Below are 21,636 nucleotides of genomic sequence, written 5' to 3'. Positions count from 1 at the left end.
AACATATGCTGTCAGGCCAGATTACAATGCCCAGGGAGCAGTTTGAGGTTAAGGGCCCTTACTCAGGGTCCCATAATCAGGCACATAACTCTGTTGCCAGCCCGGGAACCTGAACCTGGGTCCTCCACATCCATAACCGCTACCACTCCCACCACAACTTGCATATCTCAAGCAGGTATTTTGTAATTTGAAAATTTAAATTTGATATATGTTAATTCAAATTTAACCTTCAAATTGCAGAAGACCTGCTAAAGATTTCACAATAACAGATCTAAATGATTCAGGTTTCAATAATAAGCATTTTTGCCTTTTTAAATGGGGCCTATCAGAGCTGTATGGGAGCCAGTTGGTGACACCATGACCAAAACATTTGTTTAGTTTCTGTAAAAATAACTGAGTGACCCTACCAGACCTTAGTACAGTAATGCATATCTGGAGAGACCCCTTTGCCCTTTGCTCTGGCTCAACACATGCAATTTAGCTAAACTTGCGCAATGAGCAAAACTTCTATAGGAGAGATGTAGCAGGCTTGTTAGGATTACTCCCTAGAATAATTTAGAGTGCTGTTGTTGACATAGATGCTTTAACTTTAAAATGAAGGTTCCAAATACTTATAAAAATGGGATATTTTACATATTGATAAATGGAATTTACCCATAGACTTTCACATGACTTACATGTACATAAGAAATAGTCAAACACTGTAGGTCTGGTCTCTTTGAGCACAGCTGTTTTTTATTGCTACATGTTTCTTGTCTTCTGGTTTCCATTCATAAACAAGTCACACTGCCCTTTGTCATAACATTTATTCAGAACACTTTTCAATAAAAATTCTTTACAGAAAAAAAACATAATTTACACAAAATATTGTGTCCTTATAGTGACGTGTCATAAAATATATTGGCAGACTCCTTATGTGTAAAACAGCCACTCAAAGCAAAAATATGTTAAAAGTAGCACAGAATAACATAATATCAAATCAAAATGCTCATCACAATTCACACTGTAAAAACAAAGCATAAGTCTTCATATAAACAACAGAATGCATGAAATAAACAAGTAGAATAGACAAAAAATAAAATGAATGCCTTATTTGATTACAAAAAATGCCTCTGCTTCTTCTACGTTCATGCTGAGTTGCACATGGACATCACAGATTTTTGTATTACTTTTTGTGAAGCCCAATTTAGATGTGTGTTAAGTATTATTGGTACAATTATAATAATCAGACTTTCCCTCCATTTTGCAGAGTGTTGCTGTACACGGTGGATTTTTTAACATCAATCCTCATAGACTGACTGTCAGCTCGAGACTCCAGCTTCACTCCACTCGAGATCCCAAGCGATCCCAGTGCAGCTTTTCCTGTCTTCAGGCTCTTGGACATTGGGATGCGGGTCAGCCCCGTACGCGGTGCCTGGGCATCTTGCCCAGCCTGTATGAAAAAAAGAGAGAGTACAGTTTCTCAGGCAGAAGAATGAAAACAACGGAGCAACATTGGGATGGGACAATAAAACAAACAGGGATAGCCCCATCACAGGGACAAAAAGGAATTCAAAATTTCTAAGCAAAGTAACTGATCATATGTTTTATAGGAACTGCTTGTATGAAATATGTTAATATTTATTCACCCTTCTGCTTCATCCAAGCAAGGCTTCAGTTTTCTGTTACTGGTTTGAGTCTGTTTTGTATCAGCTAGAGGGCACTGAGCCACGCATGTACTGTTTGTGCAATGTAAACACTGTAATGACTATAAATTACAGCATGACTATTAGCTGGATGGCAAGGAGCCACATTATTAGTAACTCTGAGGCCTGTCCATGGGGTTGTTTCTGTCACGCCATCCATGTCATCCACAAAGTATATTATAAAGGGTCACTGAAAAACTATCAAACTGTTACTTTAGTATAATTTCCAGCTGTGTCAGAAGAAGCTGAAGGTGAATTATCCTATAAAAATAAAAACAACAATACCTATAAAGTAACAGTTCATAAAAGCAAGTATGCAAACAAGCATGGTAAACAAAACTTACCATGCTCTGCGTGGTTCTTGAAGTGGTAGATGGAACAGGAGATATTGTAATACTGCTCATCACTTTACTCTGCATGCTCCTAGTAGCAGTGGTGGTAATTTGGCGGGGAGAGCGTAAAACTGTCCCAGTTGAAAGAGTCATTTCTTTGCTCTCTGTTACAGTAGCCACTGGTCTGACTACCATCTTTGGGGGGATGCTGTTACCTAAGTGAATATGGATCTTATTGTCTTCTGTAGTGGTGATAATGTTAGTGTTGGGGCCCTTTCGCACAGGCACAGGGACCATCTGCTTCTCAGAGGTAACCTTGAACACAGCCCGACCCATGGTCATCTCCTGGGGATCAGGGGAGGAGGATGCTTCAGGCACTACAGCAGTGCTCATTGTCATAATAGAGACTGGGGAAAGTGGCCTTCCTGAGGTAGAAGAGGAGGGTCGGCTGGTTTCTGGAGATTTGGCTCTAGATATAGTTGTAATCGTCACTGGAGACTTGGCTCTTTCCGGGCCCTGAGATCGAGCAGGGGACTTTCTCTGGAGGTTCGGGGCAGAGTAGGTGGGAATGATTGTGATCCTGGATTTAGGCTGAGATTGATTAGGGCTAATGGGAGCTGAGCTAGAGAAAACATTCTCAGTAATTGGGCTGCTGATTTCAAGAGTGGCCATGTTGTTTTGGTGATCTGGTGTCACTCGGATATGTAAAGGCTGTCCTTGTTTTTGAGGCACAGTCAACTCAGAGGGTAATCGATCTCCATTAATGTGCAGAGGCTTTTCCAGGTGGTTCTCTTGATGAGTGTTGTCCTTCTTCCTCATCCAGGGAATCCAGGACTTTTTAATACCCAAGTCGCTGTTAGACGAAGGGCAACGCTCAACAGCGCTGCTTTTTTCACTGGTCTTCTTCAGGCATTTCTGTCGGATGTTATTCATAATGTGATTCTCTTCTTGAACAGACTTCCTGATAAACCCAGCTGGGGTGTCCTCTTCTGCTGGTCCAGAACATGATGCTTCTGTCTGTACTGCTGTGGATGTCACAGCTACATCCACCATTCTCCTTCCATTTAAGCTGGGCCGTAAGGCTCGACTTTGACGCTTAACTAACTCTAGCTCTTTGGTGAGATGGAAAACTTCAGTGCCCATGTTTTTGGCCCTTTCCTCCTCTTCTAAGAATCTCTGCTGTAGGAGAGAGTAGTCCACTTGGAGCTGAGAAAGCTGGTCTTCCTTGTTCATCAGTTCGTGGATTTTCTCCTTGAGAGCTATCACATCAGCTTGCAGCTCCCTGGTTTTGGCCTCCTCTCTCTTGCATCTTTGTTGGAGGTCCTCTTCCTGGCTTTCCTCTTCTCCTTTTTCAATAGCTTTGTTTCGTGCTATCAGATTCTTCATATCCTCCACCTGCTGGGAAAGAACATTTGCTTTGTCCTGTTCAGTCATGAACTTTTTCTCCAACATGTCATATTGATCCTCTGTCTTGATCAAGTCTCCCTCGACGACCTCAAGTTGTTTGAGGCGTTTCTTTAGGTGCTCAATTTCAAAGGTCAATTCTTTAACTTTGTTGTCGTCTCTCCGAATGAGGTCAGACATTCTTCCCAAATCAGATAGCATGGAATTCCTCACAGACTGCTTTTCTGCTTGTTCAAACCCATCTAGCCTTTTTTTCATTTGAATTACCTTAGAATTAAGATCTTTAGTTTTATCAGTTTCATACGCTAGCTTAGCACTAAGCTCCTCTTTTTCAGTGGTTAGGGTCTCTACTTTGGTTTCCATCTCTGATTTTAATTTTAGGAGCTTTTTGCTTTCTTCTATCAGTTTCTCTGTCACCTCCATAACCTTACTCTGCTCAAGTTTGACCATCTTGCTCAAATCATTCTTCTTATGTTCATCTGACTTTACAGTTTCCATCAGGCTCTTTCGCTCATCCATCAAAGCAACTGTCAATGACTTGAGCTTACTCAGGTCATCCTTGAGACTCAGTTCAGACTTTTCCAGCTTCAGTTCAGAGGACTCAATCTCTTTCATACGGATCTTGAGAGCTATAACTTCATCTGAGAGCTCTTTGGTCAGGCCCTTCTCTCTTTCTAGAGCAGTGTGTAACTGTGCACACTCAGCTTTGCTAACACTAAATGCCTCCTCAAGTTTTTCTAATTCAATCATTCTTTTTTGGAGCTTCTCAACTTCCAACTTCAGGTCTTTACTCCTACTATCCTCCTCTTCTAGCCTTTTCTTCAGCTCCTTACACTGATTTTCAGTCTTTGTAATTTCCTCATCCTTTCCTTCCATCTCAAGCACCCGTTTCCGTAAGTTCTCCAATTCAGTAATCAAGTTGGAGCTGCCGCATTCTCCTTTGCTGAGTTTTTCTCTTAACTCCTGCAGTTCTTCCTCAGATTTCCTCAAGGCCCCATTGCTTTCCTCCAGCTCCTCCACTTTGTGTGTAAGCCCCAAAAGTTTGCCATTAAGTTGGCGATTGTGGAGCTCCTGAGTGGCCAGCTTGGCGCTCATCTCTTCATGTTGTTGGTTGAACTTATTAGATTTCTCCTTAAGCTCAGCCTCCAGGCTCTGCACTCTGTGGTTGTCTTCTTGAGCATGCTCCCTGGCTTCATTCAGAACCTGCTCCCGCTGCTGGAGCTGCTGGCTGAGCTCCTGAACCCGCTGGCTCTGTTGGTCCATTTGCTCCAGGTGCTGTTGCCGCTCATTGACCAACATCAGTGCAAAGGACTTCAGTTTGACAAGCTCCTCCCGTACTTTGGCCAGACGTTTGGAGTGCTCCTTCTCTTTTTTCACTTGGTAAGCTTTCTCGTTCTCAAGCAACTTCTTCAATCTGAAATGGTGAGAGGAACAAAATGCTGCAGATTTATTGTAGAAAGATGTACTGCTATATTTGCACTCTGAAGTTTTCTTTGTAAAAGTAAAAATAAATAAATAAACACCTCTGATGTCAGTATTTTTATTTTCTAATTACATTTAAGAAACAGCTTTTGTGGTTTTCTGTACTTGAAGTAGAAAAAAAACAGATCATCAAAGTATTTTCCCAAAGAGACTTACTGAGCAAACAACATGATCAAGGGAGGTAATGGGGCAAAAATCTACAATAGAACCCCCTAAAACTACAGCCTCTACCCCCTGTTGATGGGATAAAGACTAAGAACACAAACTGCTAGTCAAAGTTTTACACCCCCTCACCAAGCGTGGTCTTTTCTCTCAGCTTCTTTCTATGCTCCTCATGCCCACTCTCAGCTCCGGCTCCAACAAAATGCATGCAAAGCAGATTGCATGCAGCTGCCTCCTCCTTTTACACTCCCAGGGAAATTCTGATACAGTATTCAAAATGAACATTTTGCATTGCAAAATTTAAACTAAATTAAAGAGCCACGAACACAGCAGGGAAGAGGGTACAACTCCCACAGCCACTCAAAGTTCAAAATGAGCCTCAGTGAAAGACCATACAAAACTTACCCCTGAAAAAATGCTCTACAAGCAGATCAGAAATCCTGTTTGTCATCAGTCAAAATGCACAGAAAGCAGAGCATCTTCCCATATCTCTTCCATCACCTTATTCCAAGCATGTTATTAAGACAAGGGAAGCTCAATAAATACAGTGTAGCACTGGTGGAGCACTTCTACTGAGTGATGTCATCTCATCCATACAGGCTAGTAATGTGCATGAATGTGTGTGTGCTTCTCTGCTTTGGGAAGAGTAAAGGGGGTGGAACTCTTGCCACAGAAGGAGTGTTTTGCAACGTCAAACTTGGCAGCTATAAGCCTGATTCAGAAAGTTTACAAAACTATAGAAAAGAATGAACAAATATTAACATTTTCCTCAGTCCATGTTTGGTGAAATCAAATTACATCTCCCAAAGCACAAGATGTTGCCCCTGGAAACCGGAAGATAAACCAGCACAGGAGAGGGAAGAGGATGTGTGCTGTCATTTCACTTGAGGGCTAACTGGAATGGGCTTCCCTGCAAAGTACATATGATGAGGAAACCAGATATAGATGAGTTAGATGTCTCCCTTGAGGTGAAAAAGATCTGGGAGGATAGAACCAGTAGATTTACAAAGTTCTGAATCCAGATTGTTACAAGAGACTTTACAGAAAGTCAATTATTTAAGAAACCACAGTTTAGATACTCATAGATGATTGCAGTTTGAAACCTTAAATGTTTCCTTTTTTGTCATAAGCATCTTCACTTATTAATATTGCTTGCAGTTTTGCTGTCAACTAGAATTAGTAAGTCTGGCTACTGTACAAAAGGGCTGTCCAGATATGTGCAGTGCAGCTCATAAAGTCCATACTTACACAGTTAGATGTCATTTACACCTAAGAAACTGCACTCTATAATTACTGTCATGCAAAGGTCAAAGCCATGATGTCAGTGGTATCTGACACTGATTCTCAAGCTATGTGAGAACCACCGTTTACAGTTGCTATGGAAGAAACAGCTATCTGGTGCAGTGTATTAAGTCCTGTGCAAAGATAAATGTTTAACTGTCAGTGCAGATGTAAGGCAAAGACAAAACCTTTTTATTTAGCATAATAAATTGAATTGCATATTGAACATTTATTTTCTTTCAATTAAAGAATAAACCTCAGCTTCTAGAGCAATTGTGTGCAAAATAAATAGAAACATTTTTTAAGCAGATATGCAGGTGTGATCCATAAGCCAACATCCATGAGAGAATTTTTTTGTTTTTGTGGAATAACATTTTATCCCATGTTTCCTGGGTGTTTGCTCAGAGGTATTGCAGCCCCTTTGTGTCAGACACTGCCAAAAAAACACATCGCTGGACAGTTACGACCTCTCTTCATCGAGAGAAAACATTTAAGCATTAGTCACAGTCACAGTGCACTCCTCTGTACTGACCAGAGGAGATAAAAATCAGGGGCCATGTTAGCATCAGGCTATTTGTAGCATACCCTTCCTGACATTAAAAGATAGTTTTATTTTTTGACCTCTCTTGATCTGCTGCAGGTTCAGATATTAATTTTGTTTGCGTGACTTTGAAACTCCCTTCTGTCAGTCTTCACGCATTCCACTGTGACACCTAAAAAGTTAAACTTCCTGACATATAAATTACTCTAGTCTGTTGTCTAAGAGGGTGTTAAAGGCTGATGGCTACCAGTCAGCAGCTTCCTCTGTGCCCATCCTTTGCATTCCTCCAGATGTTTGGCACAAGCCCTTTGACTTTTCTCTCTTCACTTTCAGATGGCAGGAGCAGATCAATCAGTACAAGATGATGACATGCTTATTGAGAGAGCAAACAGTCAAAACAGTGATGGAAGAAAGAAAGTATTTGTGCATGTTTTTGTGTAGGTGTTGGCGCTGCTGTTTTGTGCCTTTAAATCTGTTTTTCCACAGTATGTTAACTCCATAAGCCTTGGGCTCTCTTTGGAAATCTCCACCTGAAAAAACATCGAAAGATTCAGTTGGCGCTATATCTACACCAGTAAGCCCAAAATGACCTCAGGCTCAAATGATGGGATACAGTTGCTCCAATTCCCAGGCTTCTGTCTAAACAAAACTGTAAAGATTACAGTTAATGACAACCTGATAACAAAACCATTAAATAATTCTCAGCTAAAATGCTACCAAATTTAATGTGGCTGACAAATAATTTTAATTGTGCTTGAAGAAGTCTTTCTGTTCACTTTCTGAGCAGGGCAATCTTCTGAAAATGTTGTATTTTGTTTTTTAGAATCAAGTCCCAGTGCAGGGATATCCAGAATACAAAAGCCTAACATTAATGTTTACACATGTTTTGTGGACTAGTGTGAAAATATGCTGTTTGATCATTTTCCCTATTACTCTGTAGACACAAATGAAATCATCTGTGCTCTGCAGGTACTGAAAGAGTAGGTACTTGGAGAATTTGCCTCCTCCACTCTTTCTTTGAAGTATCAGATGTTGACATTTGCATGAGCCAAGGAACTTGCTGAAAACTACCTGGCATTGGAAGGAGGTCAGCTCTCTCTCACATGCAAACCAACATTTAAACAGAGGCGAAGCTGCCGTTTAATAATAATTTGCACCACACAGACTTGTTGTTTTCAATTCCAAGTAGTTATTGTGATTAAAAGACTTGCTAGGTACTAACAGCCTGGCTATAGGAATGACACGATAGTCAGTCCTCCTCTTTGGCCTAGAATCAATTATATCAGCTGGACTGGCATGAAATTTTGCAGCCTGTCTGAAGTTTTAAGTCAGTAGGCGCTTGAACGTATTTCTTTACTATTATATTTCTCTGAGTGCCCCCCTGCTGGATAACAGAAATAATGTAGTGTTAAGGTACTTGAAAAATACCTACAAAGACTATGTACTTCTTTAATATATTATAAACACTATAGTCCATGGTAAAAATCACAATTTGGGATTTAAGTGCTTTTGCTTGTAACAGAACACCTGAAAAACAGCATTTCCTTAAGCTTTATCTTGTTGCTGTGCTTAAATGCTTGAGGAGTCTGGTTTCGATTGACAATTTTCCAAAGTCCCTCAGTATTGTTTTATATAATTCTCTTAAAATTGGTAGAATGTACAAATTCACCTGGAATAAATAAACTTGACTTTTATTGCATGATTTTATCTCTCTGTAGTCATTCATGCAGAGAAATAGCCTCAGGTTAGATGTGTTTTGAAGTCAAGTTAGAATATCACTCAAATTAAATTCACAGTTTAACAATGTGTACCTCCAATAGTTCAATACTGCCAATAAACAACTTAAAATTCCCCAAAATGCAGCATGACTCATGACTAAATGTATTTTCTATGACACAACAAACTATAAATGTACACATGCAAAGCAAGCAAATAACTCCCTTTGGTATTATTAATGGATCTGCTTCTCTGAGTTGCTGTGGGTGAGTGGACAGTAGTGTGTTGAAGAGATTACAACAAAATATCTCAGTAAGCCAGTAAACTCTGTCATGTGTAAATACTTTTAATTAGTAGGGCCTCTTTCCTCTTATTCGTTCATTGCACGTGTACACTCTCACAAGCGAGCTTGTTTGAGCTCTGTGAGGCCCTCAACACATGTGATGTAACTTCCCCCAATCACTTTCCTACCCTTGACCAAGAGGCCACATCACAATGTCACCGATGACTTCATTTCACAGGTGATGAAATGAGAGATTTGTTCTTCTGAAATGTTCTTTATTCATCCACTTGTCTTTCCTCCCGCTCCTCACTGCAGTACCTCCTCCCTGAGCCTTTCCTCACTTATACGCAGGTATGCAAGGTCATCAGTTCAGTAAGCAACACCTCCCAGCATCATGAGGCTGTGTATCACACATTCTCAGAGGCTGATGTAATCCTTCCACTATACTTCTAACCATAAATTCTCTCACCTCTGATAATTTATCATTTTTGTTTTTTAAACCACACTGGTGCTATAATTCATGTCTTCACTTTGTGCCTCCTTTATCTCACCGCTTTTCTCCTCTCACAGGATTCAACCCATTTCCCATTCCTCAACTTCTCCTTCTCTTTGTCTGTCTGACCATTTAATTCTGCACAAACAAAAGGCATGCTGTTTGCACCAGTATGAAAAATGTAGTTGGATTAACTTCTAATGTAGCCCAGCATCCTACCATACCATGTAATTTTCTTTATCCTTGACAGACTATATTTGCAATCCAATAAAAAAGTGAAAAAAGAAATAAATCATAATACACAAAAGCCCTGATCATATATATATCTGTATATATATACACATACATACATATATATATATGTATTTTAAACAAATAATCACTTGAATCAGAATGCTGAAAATAGTTTGGAGAAAAAAGGAATTGCCCCTCCTCTGTTGACAATGGAGTTGCTTGTTCTTCTTGTTTTTCAGCTTCCATGACTGCCACATGACTTTGCACATTGGCACATACCAATAATTTCCCTGTTGATGTAAAGGTCGATGCAGAGGTATTCAGCTGCATCCTATGTGCTCAGAGCTGAAGTTGGGAAGCATCTAAAACTTTAAGGCGGTTTCCCTAAAGGACCACAGTTTGAGATTCATGTTATAAATAATCCAGCAATTATTTAATCAATTTGAAAGAGTTTATTCTCACTCTCCTCTCCTCACCTTTCTCGCTCCTGTTCGAGGAGGTTGGTAAAGTCGTCACTCTTGTTCATGTAGTCAACATGTTTACGTTTCTCTGTGTCCAGTTCATAGACTGTGCGACGGTGGCACTTCTCAGCGAGTAGCAGCTGACCCAGCATCCGTCGGTACGTCTCCTTGTGCTTCTCCTGGACACGTTCCAGCTGAAGACAGACACACACGAGAAATAAGAACACAATAAATTATATTTAATATGCAGGGGTATGTCATGCCAACCATTAAAAATAACCTCCTACAAGGTGTTAACGTTAAACATTACTGTGCTTGAAGTTTTAGTATTTTAAAGGTACTGAGCCAAATAAACCTTTAATTAAAAATGAAGTTGTCACAACCCCGAAGGATGTGATTGCCAACAACATGAATGTAGCTATAACTGACAGCTGCCTACTAACCTCAGCCATGGGCTTTTGGTAAACACTGTGGTTGTGCTGCTTGGTGCCAGTGATGAAGTTGTCTCTCTGTAGTGCTTTGAGAGCTGAGCCAGGGACTGAACAGCCATACTGTGACTCAAGAGCCTCTGGAGGAGTCTGTTGGGACTTTAACATGCAGATAACATCCTCCCTGGCCTGAAGTCACACAAATATGCACAAATTATGTTATGTAATATGGCTCAAAGTGGAAGAGTGACATGCAAAATGTAAGACATGAAATTGCCCCAGACATTAATACGTGTTATGAATATAAGATTTATTATTAAATATATCTAAAAAATTGTAAATCCTTTTTGGGATATATAAATTCCTTGGAACCCCAATGGACATTTCCTCTGGAATGCTGACCTGCCACTTTCAACCACAAGATGGCGCTATTGTGCTAAAATTGCCTTGTAATTATTCAAAAACGACTCCATTTATCTGCAATGTCTTTTACAGATATGTATTCTTCTACCATTATAGTATTGGCATCACTTATTGCTACAGGTACAAACAAAATGAATAAAATAAATAAACAAATAAATAAAACAAATGGAAACAACATCCATTACCTGAACCTCTCCTTCCATGATTCCCAGCAGTTTCAGCAGATCCTCTTTGGGTAAGTCCATAATGTTCCCTCTTTTTTCTCCAGCCTCAGTGGGATCCAGCAGCAGTTTCTCTTTGTCAGAGATCACCTCCACCTCATCCTTACCCTCCCTTTGCTGAACTTTGGCCTTCAGACTCTTCACAGGTAGACTTACTTCCTGATCTTGACTGATGTCATTGTCGCTGTTTGGTACCCCAAGTGCTCTGTCTACTGGGCTGTCCACCCCGCTGCTTTTTGATCTCATCTACCCTAAAGCAAGGAAAGAAAAAGTAGGATATTTTTAGTGGGAACATTATGGTTATTTCATTTTTTTAAAGCCACACCAGTCTTTGCAAAGTTCCTCTCCTTTATATGCTGTTATCAGTTTCTTTTTCCATTGCAACTTCTTGGTCTTACCTAAAATTTACCTAAATCAGTATAATGTAATTGTTCTTATTGTTTTATTGCTTGCACCAATTTATAGTGAGTTTTATGACTTTGGCCTTGACCACATATCCAATCATAGCTCCCGTTTCACAGTCCAAGTGACCCACTTTCATTGAATGACAAGCACACAGAGTCAAACATAAAAATGCAGAACTCATTACAAATGGATGTCATTGTTCTGTCTGAACATTTCTATTCTGGAATAAATATTCAAAATCCCCCAGCACTGTGCATGTGTTTGTTTGTGTGTCATGTGTGGTTGTATACAACTGTACATTCCTAAAACATGAGATACAAAACTGTTGTCTGATTAGCATAGAAGGTACTTTGGGTTACAAAAGATTAGCTTACACCAGACTGTGATCCTACAGCTTCTAAATCACAAGTTTGATTACAGTATGTTGTATTAATTCAGTGGATAATGATTTTGTGTTTGCCGATATCACAAATTCTGCTGCAATATGATTTTGATCCAGTTTGATCCAGCACACAGTGATCAATATGTCACTACACTACATGTAATGTGCTGCGTTTTTTCTTCATGTGCTCAGCAAGCTTTGTGGTGTAATCTCAGTTTAAGTGGTTTTGCTGACATGTAGCGTGTGTGTAAGCTGCTTCTTTTCTCCAAATTACAAAATGTTTCATGAGCTCTGATTTAGGTCCTGAAAAGGAGATATTCAACAACTTTTCCGGCTGCTTGCTATGGCCCTCCTAGCTTCAAAACTAACTTTTTTTAAAGAATCATTTTAGAGGTTTCCATAGTTACATGACAGCACATGTTAGTAATACATTTTTTTTAATTTCCTTGTTGGTTTTAGGTAAGTTAAATGTTTGAAATAAAAAAAAACTGCTGGTTTGGGATGAACAATGGATCATGATTAGGGCTAAAATACATTCTTTTTTACACAATGACATGGACACTATTATGCTGCTCACGTGCAGTTACTCTCACAACCACTAGAGGCTGCATATTCTTCTGACACAATTATTGTCTGCACACCACATGAACACATTTTAGAGATGATGGCACTCACTCAGAAGTTTCTTTTGAACAGTATTGAAAAACGAAGTATGTTCTCACTCTTAATAATGATTTCAGATATGACATCAATAATTGCAAACAGAAAAGCAATCCCAACATCCAAAATCCCCTCAGTCAGACTCTAGTGATGTCATAGCACCTGACCCATGACTGTATTGAACCATCCTACATAGTTTGTCAGACTGTCATTATTTCTCTATGAGGCACAAAGACACATGCAACAGCATTAAAACATTTTTACACAAATTACTGCTCTCCATGTAAAACATCAATCACCATGAATTAATCAAACCACACGGCAACAAGACGATTAACTTTAAAGGATTAGACCATTCTTATACACTTTCATGAGGGTTGAAACAGAGTCGATCAAAGCTTTTAGTTAACATAAAGAAAAATGTTTATCTTTCTCTCTAACAGTGGTCAGGAAAGTTAAGAAAGCAGTGAAGTCTAATGATGCTTGAAGCCTCTTTGAATCTCACCAATTTCCAAGAAAGTACCTCTGCAGAAGACTGAGAAGGGTAAGTGATAACAGTGCCTGCACCTTTGAGATCCAAAATAAAAAAAATAACAAAACGGACAAACCAACACATCAAGTACTCTCTTTATCTTGGTTCTGGAAGTTCAGTGAGTGCACACTGGCTTCATTGAAATCCAGTTCATCACTAGAGATTAATTGAGGTGTCTTGATTCTTGTCCATAGCTATTGCTTTCAGCTGCTGGCTCTCTATCACTGAGTCCAGTCTTGTAGTACACCAGTGTACACAGGATGTTTGTATGATCATTCTAAGCGGGGAGTTTGAGTGATGCCCAGAGGTGAATGACAGACCATTATAAACAGCTACCACTGGGATATGAGTGATGAAACACAAAAAGCACGTGCAGTACTGTAAATGACTTGGGCAGAGATCCGAAGCACAAGCAACAAAATGGTTGACGCTGCGTTAGGAACTTGACGGTTTATTTTTAATTTTTGGACTGATGCCATGAAGATCCAGAAGAGCAACTGTAACAGCCCATCTCAGTTGGCAGGGTCATTCTCGTGCAACAGAGCAAGCAGGGGACTGAGACACTTTCACACTGTTTTTTATACTATTGTGGAAGAAAACATGTCAAAATATAAGCATTTAAACATTTTTGGCCACTTGAATGGCACATAAAACAGCTAAGTACAAAACTGTATGTTTACCAAATAACACCACTGAGCAGCAGAGAAGAGGAATTGTTAATACTTGCATCCAAAGTTTGGTTCAGAGGGTAAATTCCAACATTCACACCTTTTAGCTCCAATATGATCTCCTATGCTTCACTAAGTTCACAAGATAGTTGCAAACTTTAAGGATCAACAAATAAAAAGCCAGCTGAAGATGTTCAAGTTTCATTCACGTTCAAGTTAAAACAAAATACTCACATCCAGGTAGCACATATGGCTTATTTCACTTTGTTTAAATGTGCTGATCATTGTTTGTTTGTTTTATTTTTTTAATTTATTTTTAAAGGTTAAATACAGTGAATGCATGATAAGTATGGAAAGTCAGTCCTCCTTGTAATCGCAGAATTCAGAGATAATAACTTGGAACTGTGAGATACCATCTCATTATTTTGACTTTGGATGTTTTGGGGTTTTTTTCACCACAGTGGAAATGAGCTTCCACAGAAAAGAAGACAGAAAATGTAAAAATACCAACTATAAAACCAAAACATGAATGCAAAGGATGAGCATTCCACATAGTGCAGTCATTTGATCCAATATGAAAAAATGATCAGCCCATTTTTCATTTTTCAAGACTGATTTATAAAAGTCCAGCTTTCCCAGGATGTGCAGATTGATTGATTGTATTCCTTCTGCAGACTCGGCTGTAACTTGACAAGACTTAACTATCAAACTAGCCTGACATCTTTGCTCTCAGATCTACCTTGACTGGTCACTGCAGTCTTCATTGTCATGAATTCTCATGAAACAAATGGAGATTCCTGAGCCAAATGCCCTACATTCCAGTCTGCCATGCAACGCCCCCAGTTGTCTTTACTGGAACATAAACCAGCGCTGGGAGACAATCAGCTTTGATTCTAACATCTAACTTCAGACCAACAAAGCCTGCATTTACAGCATGTAAACTTTCAGTGAGTGTAATTGACTGGCATCTAATCCTGGTCTAGTATTAAAGAAGGGGCTAAGAGCCAGCAAGGCTACAGTGAAGGCCTGAGCCTAAATTTAAAATAGAACCCCAAATCTGTCTCATGGTTTGTCCCAAGTCCAGCTGTCACATATATGAGTATTTATAGGCCCAACCAAAGCACGTGCATCCATTCCATAGTTTAAAAAAGGTATTGTAAAATTTTTATCAGAGATCACTTATCATTAGGAGCACCGATATTTACTATGTGATTTTTCTTTATCTCTTTCATCAGCTTATTTAACTGATTTTATTAAAAATGACTCATCTAAAGATCAGTGTAACATTTGCTGTTAATTTTTTTTTATGAAAGTCAACGTCTGACAAAAGTGTGCCGATATATGGAGCACTAATGACTGAAACAGGTTGCATTATCTGTTTTAAAGACCCTAAAGTAACATTTACATTACAGTATATACATAAATATCCAGCTGTAACTCTGGTGAGCATCATGTTTATCCATGATGTACACAGAGAGAAAAGTCTGGCTTGCAGCCACATTCATTTGTCAGAGATGAGGGACGAGAACAGCAGGTGCAAATATGTTAAGAAACATGTTATGGGGAAAAGTTGTGGTTTAATTCAGTGTATTTTGATGTATTCATATCACAGGCCCGATGTGACCAAACAAGGAGTGGGAAATGTTCTTTGCATGCAAGCGTTTCACTACTGCTTCTGCCAGAGGACACTGATAAAATGTGGTACGCTTGTGAAGCTCTTCTTTCCTGAGAAGAAAAACACCCACGTCTGCCAAGATATGTGAATTTCAATCAAACATGTGGCTGTGGATGAGAGTGGAAGCTACAAGTCAATCCATCTGATATTGAAAGAATTGTGAGCACAAAGGGGCACAAAGCTAGAGTGTGTTCTTGGATCTTCACGGTCAGCATCTCGTAATCAAGACATGCAATGACCTCTAGGGAGCAGTTTTATATAAAATCATGTTGCTAGATTTTGTGATAATTTAGCATAGTATGTCCCCCTTCTTCAATTTTTCTTCAATTTTATCCAATTGAACTATCAAAGATATTTGCTGGACAAAAACATGAGCATTTACAGGTTGTCTTACTGTAATGATAGATTCTATTAATAACCCAAAGTGACATAAAACTCATGTCAATGCTGACATGCCAGTGTGGAGCAAAATGTCAGCATTGGTAGTGGGTTTCATCTTGTAGTAATTCCCTGGTGTCACATTAACCTGATCCTCTCACTGGAGGAGACTGAAGCTTAAGCAGTTAGAGTTTCACTAATGAGCAAAACGCATTCGACATGTATTTAGTGCTATTAGGGCAAAAAGACACAATTTCTTTGCCTCATAACTTTCTCAGCACAGGTAGTTCATGAGTCAGTCACTTATAAGAAATGATGTATTTATGATTTTTGTGTTGGTGGCAGATAAATATTTAACTCAACTCTTTGATACACATGCATTCATCAGCAGGAGCAACAGCAAACTTCAATAAGCTGAAACATGCTCCACTTAGGGTCATGCATTATGAACACTGCTGTGCAGGTGGGAGTAGATAATGTAGTTTATTTTGTCTTCATTTCCACAACCTGATTACTGTAACCTGATGTACAAATTAGTGCAGTTGCTGGAATACAACTCACCTCCATCTGTCATATAAATTATTACTCTGGTGGTCTAAATATGAACACAAAGCAACACTTCCCATAGCAACATCTTATTCAATCAATCTGAAGCATCTGTAAACCGATACCAACAAAGTATTAGTGTTCCACAGACAAGTCAAATGGTTGAATATTTTCTTTACAGTATAGAGATCATGTAAGATCAAGTAGCAGTTCTATGAATAGAAACAGCAAGGTAACATATGGATGAAGCAAACTCAAGTGTTGCACAGCATCAAGTCAGCTATTTTTGTTGTATTGCAAAGAATTGTCTCGTATTTCACTGTAAATTACTTACTCATGTTTACATGTTTCCAGTAAAACTAAACACTAGAGACACAACCCACTCCTGAAATGAGCCCAGCCCATGATGCTGACTGGCCAGCTGTACCACTGATCCACCAACCTAAGATAAGATAAGATAAGATAAGATAAGATAAGATAAGATAAGATAAGATAAGATAAGATAAGATAAGATGTACTTTATTAATCCCGAAGGAAATTTTGAACATCTGTTGCTCATGCCCCATACAAAAGCTTGCATATATTATAAATAAAGTTAAGAGTTCTATAACTAAAAATCAGTCAATAACAGCAGGTTGGCAGTCCTCCTGCAACGGCAACGCCATCTTGGGAACCTGTAGGTTTGTTGACATTTGAAAACCAAAAATGGGCATTTTGATACATTCAAACTGCAGGAGGAATTTTTATGTGCTGTTTTCCAAGAAATTACACACATTAAGATACAATTAAAGGGATCTTTATTTTTCAGCCACCAGTGAACGTCTGTCTGTTTTATTCTTTGGGTTGATGTCTTTCTTTGGTGGGTCCAGCTGCTGAATTACTGTCTGTTCAGTAAAATGTTCACTCAAATGGGCTTTGAAGCACAAAAAAGAGAGCAGCAGTGTCAACAGAACGCTAACAGCTAACTTAAAATGCTACCTCTTTTCAGTGCTCATCTTCACTTCTCCAAAACAAGCAACACAACAACATGGCCAAGCTGAGTGACGCTGGTGAAGGCCAACTGTCAATCATGACTCAGGAGAGAACAGCTCTGTGTTATATTAACAGATTACAGAAAACATATGCTATGTTTTCTATGTGATCTTCTGCTTTCCTTTACCATATAAAGAATGTTCTAACCATCCACTTCTGCACTGATGAGTTGTGGCTTTTAGCATATTGGTTAATTGTGTTTATTTCCTTTTTTATAACATCAAGCATAAGTACTGCCTGTTAAACCCAACGTAACAGTAACTGAAAGCAAACAAAATCATTTTAAAAAGCATATTCAAGTCTAAACACAAGAAACAACACAAACCCTGGTCTCCAGTCCTGTATCTGGTACCTTTACTAAATCTCTTCTCTCAGGAAGTGTACAACTAGTAGTATCACTAATACATTTTGTTTAGACCAATAAAAAGATTTACTGTGAATTTCGATCAGAGGCTGGGTTGTCTCACATAAACCCACTGTCAGCCAACTGGAAACTTTAGTTTAGCATTTAGCACAATTGGTGGAGATAAAAACAGTAAGGCAAAAAAAAAAAAAAAGACAAGTGTAACTCCCATTTGTCACAAATAACTCCTTCGAAGCTTATTAGTGATAAGTTTGCATCTGATTTAGACTTTTTTTAGCCTCCTAGAGGGCAGAAAATTCATCCTGGAATGCTTGGAATGATAATGCAATATTTGGTTGACCACACTGGTCCAAATCTCCAAACCAAAACCAATTGAACTCTTATAAGTAAGCATTTCTATTGTTTTGTGTTGGTACCATTGTCTGCTGTTTACCTTTTTCACAGAGTTAAAAATAAAAAAAAAAGAAGTGTATTGTTGACAGTGGGTTGTGTGTGAAATAAAATGGTGGGTGGAGAAGAACTTTGTCTCACCAATTGTTGTGTGTGAATATTTAGTCTCCAGAGATGACAGATAATGAAACATAGAGATCAGTCATCCTCTTTTGACATCACTGGGTGTATGCAGCCTTTCAGAAGCTGTCATCATCATACAGCTCACTGAGGCAGTCATGAGTATTTCACTTTCCCTTGGCAAATATGCTAACGGGATTGGTAGAGCATATGAAAATATGGAAAAGAAATGTGACCCATTTATAAAAATTTTAATATTTCTTGCAAAACTGATGTATATATGTATTTCAGGTGTGTACAGTAAGAAATACCAGCCTGTAATGTTTTGAATAACATGAAACAGTCACCACACACACTTGAAAATCCTACTGGGGAGTCTCCTACTTTAAACTTAATGGATGACATCACTAACTCTTATATTGCCTATGAAGACCCAATAAAGAGTCAATCATTCACAGCAAGTGTAATCTGCCCTTTTGCACACTACATATCAAATTATCTTAAGAAGATCTTGAGTTGCTATGGAGTTTCAAGGTTTATTTTTAAACGAAGGCAACATGACTTATGAGTTATGCCACTGTTCTGCGAAACATCCAAATGTGTCTAAACTGCATTTTTGGAATTCAAGACTAGAGACTCTTATACAACTAGAGCTGCACATGTGTCAGTGACAGCTGCTGGTGAGGCCCTCCAGACCAAAGGAGAAGATACTGCTGACAGCGACAAGAGCCACCTTCTACAGTATGCTGTGTTTCTGTTCATGTCCGTTGGCATGTCTTTAACTCACATGAACATACAACAGAGAAGTAAAAAGAAGCAACAAGCAAATACTAAGCAAGTCCTGCTCATGCATGTATAGTAAGCAGTGTTTAATTTTCTCCAGCTCTGCTTTCTCTTCGTACACCTCATGGATAAACTATGTCACCAATAACTCAAGTGACATAGAGCTATAGTAATGCCATGAGGTAAGCCAGTGACACATTTAGTACATCTTAGATCAATGCTGCACTGGCAAACACCCAAACTTAGCTAGCTTGGTTTCAGTTTAAACAGTGACCGCATTATTGATTTACAGTGACACTGATTCATGTACAAGCTGGGTCTGATAACTGCCTGGTCACAATCACAAATCTCTTCTTTTAAAATGGCCATTTGGTTGATTGAACATCACGGACTGCCCATGCCATGTGCTTAGTAAAAGCTGGAACAAGCACAAAAATGTTAATGAGCATTATCTCGGCAGCACTTCTCTTTGTCTTTAGTCAGTGGTGATACCACAGAGTATTCTGGAGCTATGTAAGCTGGAGTGGATAGAAGGAACAGACCCCCCTGAATAAGCCACCTCTGGTCTGTCTTTCCTTACTAAGCATGAGATTTCCCATTGAGCAGTTTACTGAGACAAGGTGATGCACGTTTTGACAAACAGCCTCCAAGGAGCCATGTGTCTCCTCTGAGACGCCAGTGACTTCATGCATATGAAATGGAATTTGTTTTGGCGTCACTACAACCCCAAAAATATTCAAGATGAAAGATGTCCTCCTTCTGCAGCTCATCAAGACCCAAACTAAAGCAGTGGTGTGTGTGTGTGTGTGTGTGTGTGCATGTGTGTGTGTGTGTGCATGTGTGTTTGTGTCTGTTTGCAATGCAGTAGTAAAAGCTACATGCTGCTGCAGAGGTGTTGAAGTTGGCGGCTGTGGGGGAAGTTGAGAGCAAAGGTCGCATGCGCATATAATTGAATATCATTCCCAAACATGTATTACTATACAAGGCTCTTGATCATAAAGTGAACCACTTTTCTACTATTACTGATGAAGTTGTGGGCTTCTCCTCCCACATGTATCATACAACATTCTTTGTAGTGAATGGTTTCATTCATATAGTCACATAAAAGTCCTGAAAATGTTTGATTCATGACTTTCTCTTTTCTGCATGTGCCGTCATAATGCCAAAGCTGCACTGATATTAACGGCACTGAGGAGCCACTTGTCTTCTTTGAGAGAAGGCTAATGTAAATTAATGCAAAATATTAAAGATTCATATCATTTGAATGGCTAATAAGTAAGCTGAATTAATGGCACGCTATAGGAATAGCCACTCATTCATATGGTAGGGAACAGTTCTAGCTACAGCTCAGATATTGTGTAGATTTCTACTGACCAGTGCTCTCTACTGGCTTTAGCCAAGCAGCAGCACCTGCACTCCAGCTTCATGTTTATCAATTTGAAGCTGCAGCAGATGACAAGCACTTTTCCGCCAGAAGACTCTCACGCTATTTACACTTGAGCAGGGAACATTATAAGATACATAAAAGAAGTTGACTTACCTATTATTGTGATGTCCCCAGGTTAAAGTAATTAAAAGCCACAGAAGGCAATCCTCTTAAAAACGCCAAATAAATAAATAAATAAATAAAGAGGAGGTGTCCACTTATATCCTCTGGCTTGTGTGGTCCACTTGTAGGTTCTTCTACAGATTAATTTTTAAAGCCATTTCAAGCTCTGCTCTCCCTTTCTTTCTCTTGTTTTAGGTCTTCAGGTCAAGAAGGGAATGACAGCGAGCAATAACAGAGCACTGTAACTTCCCTCTCACCCTCCCTCCCTCTGTCACTCCCACTGCCTGCCCAGTTCTGCTTCACGCAGAAGGCAAACACGCACCTCTAATTTTTTCCCTCCCTATCCCCTCAAGAATCCAATTGATGGTTGTGTGAAAATAAAAAGGAAAGTGGGATGAGGGATAAAGGCAGTCAGTGCTGTGTTGTGAAGGGCCTGGAGAATAGAGAGGCTGAGGTGCTGTGTGATGTCTTTTGTCACTGGGCCAGGTCTTTTTACTCCTCCAACATCCCTCTCTTGTCTTTGTGATTAGACTCCCAGAAGCCAACAGTATAGTTCTATATTTAACTTATCCTCTTTTGCCAGAATGGCTGCTGCTAGCAGCTGAGGCTAGCTAAATGCTGGATGTTTTGGCCGGCTGGTGAGAGAGCTAACTCTCCCGCTGACCCTTAGTGACAGCTGAACCATGCAATGCCATTCTCATCCTGGGAAAGTCCAGTGACAGCAGCCATCCGAGCCCTAACAGTGGTCCAAGGAACCACCAATTGCTGACTTAGGAGGGCTGAATGTGGCCAAACTCTACAGGACTTTGGCAGCTAAACTGTCTTTTTGGTCTTGCTTGCAGAAAACGATCTAATTTTGGGCAGCTAAGTCTGAGGTACAGTAATTGCACACTGCATCAATGGGAACAGTTAACTTTACTGCCAGGGCACTGTTCAGTAAACACGCATGAGCTTGGTTCATCTACCTATTTATTTGTGGCTTAACCTACTTTTCAGGTCCACCACA

The 21,636-nt window shown here is 39.4% G+C and overlaps 1 protein-coding gene across 1 annotated transcript; it reads right to left on the bottom strand.

Annotated features, from left to right (window-relative positions):
• Window positions 1-758: 758 nt before the first annotated feature.
• LOC121630646 (filamin-A-interacting protein 1-like) lies at window positions 759-20,806 on the bottom strand. Its single transcript, XM_041971045.1, has 6 exons — window positions 20,622-20,806; window positions 11,111-11,397; window positions 10,518-10,691; window positions 10,090-10,268; window positions 2,030-4,835; window positions 759-1,432 (listed from the first exon to the last, which is right to left on the bottom strand). The coding sequence occupies exons 2-6, from the start codon at window positions 11,390-11,392 to the stop codon at window positions 1,226-1,228; spliced, it is 3,648 nt and encodes a 1,215-aa protein (XP_041826979.1). The 5' UTR covers window positions 11,393-11,397; window positions 20,622-20,806; the 3' UTR covers window positions 759-1,225.
• Between the last annotated feature and the right edge of the window lie 830 nt (window positions 20,807-21,636).

This window comes from Melanotaenia boesemani, chromosome 20 (genome assembly GCF_017639745.1).
Source record: "Melanotaenia boesemani isolate fMelBoe1 chromosome 20, fMelBoe1.pri, whole genome shotgun sequence".
NCBI lineage: Eukaryota > Metazoa > Chordata > Actinopteri > Atheriniformes > Melanotaeniidae > Melanotaenia > Melanotaenia boesemani.
Note: the sequence above shows the minus strand (reverse complement) of the source record. Positions and strands in the feature narration are given on the sequence as shown.